Raw genomic sequence first — 8,464 nt, 5'->3', positions numbered from 1 at the left:
CCAAGGTCTGGAACAGCCTGCCATCGGAGGTGGTTCAAGCACCTACATTGAACACCTTCAAGAGCAAATTGGATGCTTGTCTTGCTGGGATCCTATGACCCCAGCTGACTTCTTGCCCTTCGGGTGGGGCGCTGGACTCGATGATTTTCCAAGGTCCCTTCCAGCCCTAATGTCTATGAAGTCTATGAAGTAAACTTGTCCTCATGTCAGCTGTTTCACACTGGGAGTTAAGCACTTGCCTTTGAGGGGAATTGTGTTGTCATTTCTTCCTAGTCCTAGAGTTCTACAACATTGCTTCATCACTGGACCCCAGCTGTACCAATGGAGATTTGATCCTAACACTAACATATCCCTTAATCTCTCATGGTAGCAGTGTAGAATTTATTGTACAAGCCAGTGCCTGTTAAACAGTGTGAGTCGAGCCTGCCCTGCCACTCTTTCCATCACAAAACTATTCCCTCTAAAAATCAAGTGTACAGTGAATGTGTTATTTTGCAAGTTCTCTTAGTCTCTTTTTTTGACACTTGATTGCAATAAATCCATTTATCATGTCATGGTTGGGATTCAGGAACTACAGTATCTTCATTGATGTGTTAGACATTTTCTACTGAACTCAGACAGCATTGGGAAAATGAGTGATTATATCTGCATGTGTGAGCTTGAGCACATGTGTGCATGTGGAAGCTAGGGAGCTAGTGAACTTGCCCTCTATATTTCTAGAATAAAGAGGAGACCATGCCAGGGGGTGGAGCAACAGGGAGCATAATGCACTGAGTGATAACCCAAAATAAGAAATGTAACACTTAAATCTCTTTCCCTCGCTTTTTAAATGACTATTTGTGGGTGACCTACCTCAGAGACAACAATATGAAAAAGAGTCCAACCCACCAAGACAGGGTGCTGAATATGGGGTTGCTATGCTACTTTATACATGCTTGACTAATATGTTTCAAAAACTACATTTTTTCAAAGACTAAAGATCAACCTATGAGAGAACTATTTATAAGAAGAGGTTTCTGACTGTAACAAATAGGAAAGAAAGAAGACATGAGGCCCATTTATAGAGTGAGAATTGTAAGCATAAGGCTCACTGTCGGTATGAAAAAGGGATTGGATTTTTTTTTGTTGACTATGACAGCATTGACTTTGAGGGAGAAAGGGGGTTAAAAGGTAAAGAACTCTTTTTATAGTCCATTCAGATACGTGCTCTTATTGGTCTAACTTTTCTCTTTGAATTTTAGATATGAAATTATATGTTTGTGATTCCACAGAGTGGGTGGGTTTAATTCCCACCATGGGTTTCACCTGGCTTTTTTTTTTTGCACTTTCCTCAGGATACCAGAAATACTTGGAATTAAGTATATGCAAAATATAGCTACTGGGACTTTAATGTTGAGATTTTAGCTGCACAACAGGCAAGGTAGTTTGAGTTCTGGTTGGAAAAGTATCTGGAACTTGCTTGTCTCTTTACATGTGATGTATTGTGTTAGTGATTATATATGGTACTGTCTCTTTAAATGTAATTATGCTGCCTGCCTCTATAATGTGTTCTTTACAACAGGATCTTTTGCTACTGAAATCGTGTTATAAAAACAATACAGATGACTAATAGAAAGGCTGAAAGTTGGTTTCAAAACTTAAAACCTTGCTTACAAGAATTGGAAGGACCTATAGGCTAACCCCTACCAAGTACCTTAATTGTAGACTGCAAATGAATTTTATGTCTCTACCTCTGTGCTGTGGCTGAGGGGTGGACTGGAATAATGCAGCTCTGATTATATCTGAGGCAGAAGTTCAGAATTCACCCAAGAGCAGATGGGCAGAGCCCCAGCTGCAAATAACTGTGTGGTGTAAGAAAGGGATATGCAGGGCTGCTTTAAACAATGGAAACTGCAGCCCATGGGTAAATTTCTAAGAAAGTTATGGGTGAGTGCCAATCAAGGACTTATAACAGAAGTCCCACTGATTTCATAAATGTAGCACAGCTACCTGTAATAGCAAGTGAAGCACCGACTTACCAGCTGCATCAGAAATAACCATGTAGTCATGTCTACCACTCCAGAATTTCAGAATTATACAGCCTGACCCTTTGTCCTGATTCAAATTCCTCCACCTTTTAAGTGAACCAGTCGTAGCTTTTTCTCATGTGGAGTTCAACCTTAAGTGCTACACAGTTTAATAGGTATAATATAAATAGTGTTATAAAGAATTTAGTAGAGAATCACATCCTTCCCACATGTTTTTAAAGCATCCTTTACCTTTTATAGACAGTGATATACATTCCTATTGAGTGATACATGACAGTTCCCAAAGCCTCCAGAAAGGTTATTATTCAATATTAAATGTCACAGTTTTCCCCATAGGAAACACATATGAGAAACCATTACCAAAAATATCTGAAAAAGGTTTTGCTGTACACCCACAGACCAAACTGACTAAAAGGTATCTTCATTATGGATTGGGCTTTCTCACTATAATCCTGATTTTGTCCCTGTCTTTTTGCACTTGGCTCATATATAGTTTGTCAACTGTAGCTGATACAGTCAGAAGGGATTTCCATATTATCTAGTCTCATTTCTATACTATTTAGTTCCCATACTTCCTGCACAAGTGAACCATGGTCCACCTTCAACATTTCTTGCAAATCTTTATGCATTCTTTTCATGAAACTTTTAATTGGAGAGTCAAATCAGATCACTTACCATAGCCTCATAGACCACAGCATGGGAAACACTGATTTCTAGTCGAGCTCCCTGCTTCAGATAGGAAGACCCATGTAACACCTCTTCCAACAGATAACTTTCTTTAAAAAGATCTAGTTATGGCTCTCTCAGGCCAATTCTGCAGCATGGACATACAGTTATACTGCTTTTAACCAGTGTGGGGGAAGACCTAGAGTGCATCAGCTGATCTATTGTACAGTAATTGTTTCACTTGTCCATTCCAGTTCCACAGTAAATGGAGCTAAATCACAGAAGTGTAATCTCCTTTCATTCAAGTATAAACCACCTCAGTTTAACTTCCACTAACCACAGGATAGGACTGGACAGATAAAATAGAGTTGATTAATGAGAACCAGGGTTCTGATTCTCTTCACCTTCCTATTGCAGTAGTGTAAGTCTTCATCTGAATAGCATGATACACAGCCTTCTTTTCTTTTAGTTTTAACCACTGAGGGTATAATTCTCAGTTGTCCTGAACCTTGATTATTATTTTTTACTAGTGCAGAGAGGGTGTAAAAGGAATCTATTTTAGTCTGGTAGTGTTTTATACCTACCATGTATGCTCAGGGCCCTGATAGAAATGACTGAACAAGATGCGAGTCAATGAATAATAAAACCTAAAAACACATTAACACTAAGTGAAGGTACCTATGGTTTTGCCACCTGCTGACAGCAGCAGTTGTATTTATTGTTTGTAGAATGTAAAAGGAGCCGGAAATTTATGAAATAAATAATGCTGACCAAATGCACTAGTACTATCAGAGTCTGAACCCTGCCCCCAGCCACAAGAAAACAAAGTGTCTTTACCTTTTAACATTACTCAAAACTGAAACATTTCCTATGTTAGAGGAAATCATCATAACCACATAGCTCAGAAATAAGATGAAGCTACAGCATAGATGAAGAAGGTGGGCGGGGGGCTGGGAGACTGGTCTGCAGTTAGTGCAGAATAGAAAGTCTTTGCTCATTAGTAATTTGGAAGTAGACTAGTAACAAAGAACAAGACTATCCACATGCCAGCCCCGCCCCCTGAAAACTCTCCCCCAAACCCAGCCAAGCAGAATGACTTTCAGAGTTTAGCAACAAAACAAAAATCTTTGTAAAACAGCAACTGCAGGGGGTTTCATGTTCTCTTCTGTAGAGGTTTGGGCCTTTAAGCACATTTTTTGGCCCAGTGCTTTACTAGCTTCTTCTCCTCTGTCACCCAACACAGATTAGGATCAAATTAGACACCCTGGCCCTTCTAAAACAAAAAAACAAAGAGAAAATGCCCAGACATCCTTTAATTTTCACTAAGAAAAAGTAAACTCTGAATGGGACCTTGTTCATTCAACTGACAAAAGAGTTGCTGAAATTTCACAGGATATGAAAATGGTGGGTTGGAAATTGAGAGAAGGATTTGTACCCAGACTTTTATTGTCATTCTCTTTGTTTCACTGTAGTGGTTATAGTTGTAAAACTTTCTTTAAAAACAATTGCTCGCAAAGATGGATCCTGGGAATAAACTAATCACCACAGGCAGGAATAATGAATAATCTAAAGGAATTTCATTGGCCCTGCATGTATGCAGAGTATCTGTAATAACATTTGAAAGTGTCTTGTCTTTCCTACAGCTAGTCATGGCAGGCAGGTGTGAAGAGTTCAGGGCTTGCGCATGAATACTGAATTTGTTGGATCTGGTGCTCTTCCATCAAATCGCACAGTAAAGAAAATAGACTGTCCTCTTAGTTTCCTTCCAGACAGGTGTTAACTGCAGGACATTGGCAAGATGAAAGGGGACACAGCTTCCTTCCCTTGCTGATTCCATTCTGGAATGGCGCTTTCAGGGCATCCTTCCCCATTGCTCCGCCATCTTATTGGCAGTTCAGTAGGGAAGCTTTTGGGAGAGTGCAAATGAGCAGCTGTTGGGATGGCAAGCTGTGCTCATAAAATGTAGATGATTGTATTTCAGAGCTGGGAACAGAAACTCTGGAGAGAGGGAGGGAGGGGAAAGAAGCCAGCCAGAGGGGAAGTGCAGCAAGGGGTCTCTTTTAAAAGATTTATTTTGGGAACAGGGAGATATGAAGGGCAGAGGTTGACAGATACTCTCAACAGCTGTTCTTCCTGAGCAGGATGGAGGTTATAAAGAGAGCCCCCCACCCCCAGCACCTTTATTACTCTAAATTACTTGAAATTTCATTCATACAGTAAGAGAATCATCTCCAGGCCCTTGATGTAGACACCAGCTCTCCAGATGTTGAGAGCAGAAGATGTTTCCCCAATTGTTGAAGCAGCACTCTCCAGTGACCACAGAGAGAGCAGTGTGTTCACAACAGAGCAAGTTTTGAAGTGCTTGACTCAGTTTAACAGAAGGAGCACATACACAATTTCCTTCCCACCTCTGCTGTTACTGCATCACAGCAGTTGTTGTCAGGTGACAGGAAGCACACTCGATGCACTGCAGCACTGCCTCTCCTTCTCCTTTCCTAGGTTGTTCATTTCCCTCTTCTTGTCTAGGGTCTTTTCTTTGTTCCATTCTACTGGAATAGCACAAAGCAGTTGAACCAAACCATCCCTCTGTTTCAGTGTGTAGGTACATCAGGCCTGAAACTGGCCACTTGAATTTAAGATCTGGAATGACAGAAAGACCAGAAAGGCCATAAGGAAATGCTGAGGAGTCTCCCACAAGTGCACCTGATAAAAGCCCATTTGGGAAAGGAAGGTAAGTCTCCTATTGGGAACATGAACTACACTGAAAATAAGGCCTCCAGCATTCTAGTGTGCCTCAAAACTGAGCTGACGGGCTGAGAAAGTGGTTAGAGGGCCAGTTATTGGCCCTCCTTGTCCTCTCCACAGAAAAAGTGTGGAAGTTTGCTAGTTATTCCCAGTTGTGGCACAGTATGCTATTCTCTGAATTATATTATAATAGTCCATAGATTTCAGTTGAATTACTCCAGATTTGCTGTGCTAAGTAAAAGCAGAACCAGACCTGCAGTTCTTATCTTGAGATGCACAGAGTCTAAACAGCCTGGCCAAACAAGGGATGGTTTACAGTCCACTTTTTTAAAGATGTTCAGTAAGCAGTGTGTGACAGTAGTTTTGATTGCCATGGATAGCATTTGTGGACATGGCAGAAGGAATGAGTCTATTAAATTGTGAATCGGCAGTTGTAAGCATCAGCGTTAGCTGAAATGCTCTTCCTACAGTGCAAGGGAATTGTTTTCAGGGACTTGATGTAGCCTGTACACTCTCTCGGAAATTCCCCTGAGAGTGAAGAGATGCTTTATTGGCTGTCAGAGTCATCGAAGGGCAAAAAGGAGGGAAGAATGCTTTGTGCTTGTGTGGTATAGCCCTTTTTAGATTTCTGTGCAGATACTGGAGGAAATGACAGAATGATCAGATGGATTCAATCTCAATGGATATTTCCTTGGATCAACATTTTGTATAATCTTGGAATCTAATTAAAACTCCTACCATAAGAAAAATACTGACCTAGCAAAAGTCAGTCTTAAATTGGTTTATTTCAAATGACCAGTATTCTAACTGTCAACCCTTACACTTCTTATTTTTGTCTTTCTGCAAGGTAAAGCATCACCCACATGATAAGGAAACACTGGAAGATTGGAACATGCTCTCTCAATAGCTGCAGAGCACCAGGGGCTGAAGACCTTCTTTATTCTCCTTCAAAGGAGAGGGCCTTTCTGATGACAGTCTTGGACTCTTCTATTACTCCTCATGGATAAAGGGCACGCTTTACCCCAGGATTTCCGGGATCTGTTGCACTGTTTGAGAATGAGGAGCAAGTATGCCATTCTGCTGGTGTTTGTGGTAGCTCTTGTCATTATTGAGAAGGAAAATAATATCATATCAAGGTAGGCAAAAGGGAGAGCAAAGTATTCCTCTGGTGGGAGGGGATTTCTCTTCATCCTTGATATAGCTTTCAGGCTGTCTTCATGTCTGTCCTACCTATCACCTCCCAGCTTGCAGCCACTATCATTCCAGAATTGGATATATTCTTTCTTGAACTCTCTGAATCCTAAATTCAAGAGGTTAGCGTGGCAGGGTTTCCTAAGCCTTCTACTACAAGCTTCAAGTGCTTAATTTACTTTAACTAAAGGAGCACATCTGCAAATTCCTTCCCACCTCTACTGTTATTGTAACAAAGCAGCCATTGGCAGGTTGCCCTGATGGAGGGGCATGACAGTAGTAGCACTACTGTTTTAATTGAGGTCTTTCCTACAAGATTCTCTAATGAGATTTTCCATTTCTTTAAATCTATCCTTTCTCTTACTGCCCTTGTTCTACTTTATTTCCATTCCCTCTCTGACTTCATGGTAGTACCATATTACCTTCTTTTTTTTTTTTTTTTTTACGCTCCCTGCCTGTCCAAACAGACACTTACAGTAAAAGTTCCACAACCTAGTAAAATTAAGCTTGGTTATAAATTAATCTTTTAACCTGTCATCCCTTTCCCTGTTTCATTATACAGTTAGTTTACCTACTCCTCAGATCTTCCTGTCCGTCAGTCTTAACACTGTCATGCCCTGATTTCCTACTTATTTCTAACCATCCTCCATCCCCACTCCAGACAGCAGGACTATGTATGTCTCACACTTTGCGAGTGCACATGCTGAATACTATGGTGAGGAGAACCAAAGATGAACTTAAAATAACCAAATAGATGGACAAGTGAGACAATTTCATGGTGCAGAGCTGAAATTGCAAACTGGCCCACAGTCAGAGGGGACCACTCTTAAAAAAAATGCGTAGATAGTGGCTGTGAAAATGAAGAGTTACTAGAGCAGGCACATGCTGCAGAAATGTTCCATAAGCCAGGGCTGTCCAACTGGTGACCCATGGGCCACATGCAGCCCCCTCCCCACAGAAGATTAAATTGTGGATCCAAGAGTCTCACCTGGCCGCTATTCCCCCCCTCCTCCCCCTTTGCTTTAGCTGAAGAAACAAATGGAGTTACTGGGCTCCCCCTCCCTCTGGCTTCCCCTTCCACACCCTAAGGGATGTGGTTATGCAGAATGGTATAGCCCATAGGGGTGGGGGAGCCCAAGGCCTATGGTGCCAGGGAGCTTAAAGTGAGCTGGGGCACCTGGGCATGCAGTGCACTGTGGGAAGAAGGGGATATTGGGGCTTGCAGTGCAGTGGGGAGATATGCAATGTAGTGGAGGGGCACATGGTGTTTGTCCCTGGTGGGTGTATGGACCCACTGGTGTAACCCCTGCTAACACAGCCCATGGAGTGTGCAGCCCATGACCACTTAGAAACTGGACAGCCGTGCCATAAGTAGATCCTTGAAAATGTCTCAGTCCTGACCCACAGCATCTCCTGCGATGTCAATCCTAGGGAGAAAGGAAGAAAGGAATCCTAGGCCGTTCTTTCTAGGGAGGAAGAACTGCCATCATACCTATAGGCTGTGGGGTGACCTTCTCAGCACCACCAAGGCAGAAAGATATCTTGGAGTCACTGTTGACTCCAGGATGAACGTGAGTCATCAATGTGATGAAGTAGTCAGCAGAGCCAATCACACCTTGTCATGCATTCGTAGGTGCTTCACTAACAGGTTTAGGGAGGTGATTCTCCCCCTCTATGCAGCACTGGTCAGGCCGCAGCTGAAGTACTGTGTCCCGTTCCGGATGCCGCAGTTCAAGCAGGACACTGACAATGTGGAGAGGGTCCAAAGAAGAGTCACTCGTCTGATTAGAGGCCTGCAGGGAAGGCCCTACGAGGAAAGGCTAAGGGACCTTAAC

General features: G+C 42.2%; 1 protein-coding gene and 1 long non-coding RNA gene across 3 annotated transcripts in view; one reads left to right on the top strand and one right to left on the bottom strand.

Annotated features, from left to right (window-relative positions):
- The window catches only part of LOC109312481, a 24,315-nt gene that overhangs the window by 13,200 nt on the left and 2,651 nt on the right, over positions 1 to 8,464 (bottom strand). The window lies entirely within an intron of this gene.
- Positions 4,744 to 8,464, top strand: part of CHST3 (carbohydrate sulfotransferase 3) — a 15,323-nt gene continuing 11,602 nt past the window's right edge. Inside the window, exons 1-2 of one of the 2 annotated variants that reach the window (XM_019538535.1) lie at positions 4,744 to 5,424; positions 6,286 to 6,574. In XM_019538535.1, the coding sequence (XP_019394080.1) occupies positions 6,438 to 6,574 (137 nt within the window). In that variant the 5' untranslated portion in view covers positions 4,744 to 5,424; positions 6,286 to 6,437. Of the gene's footprint in view, positions 6,575 to 8,464 lie in introns of both variants that reach the window. The other variant, XM_019538534.1, reaches the window with a different exon arrangement.

This window comes from Crocodylus porosus, unplaced genomic scaffold (assembly GCF_001723895.1).
Source record: "Crocodylus porosus isolate Cpor-Errol unplaced genomic scaffold, CroPor_comp1, whole genome shotgun sequence".
NCBI classification, from domain to species: domain Eukaryota; kingdom Metazoa; phylum Chordata; order Crocodylia; family Crocodylidae; genus Crocodylus; species Crocodylus porosus.
The sequence above is the reverse complement of the archived record's forward strand: the minus strand, read 5'-3'. Positions and strand labels throughout refer to the sequence as shown.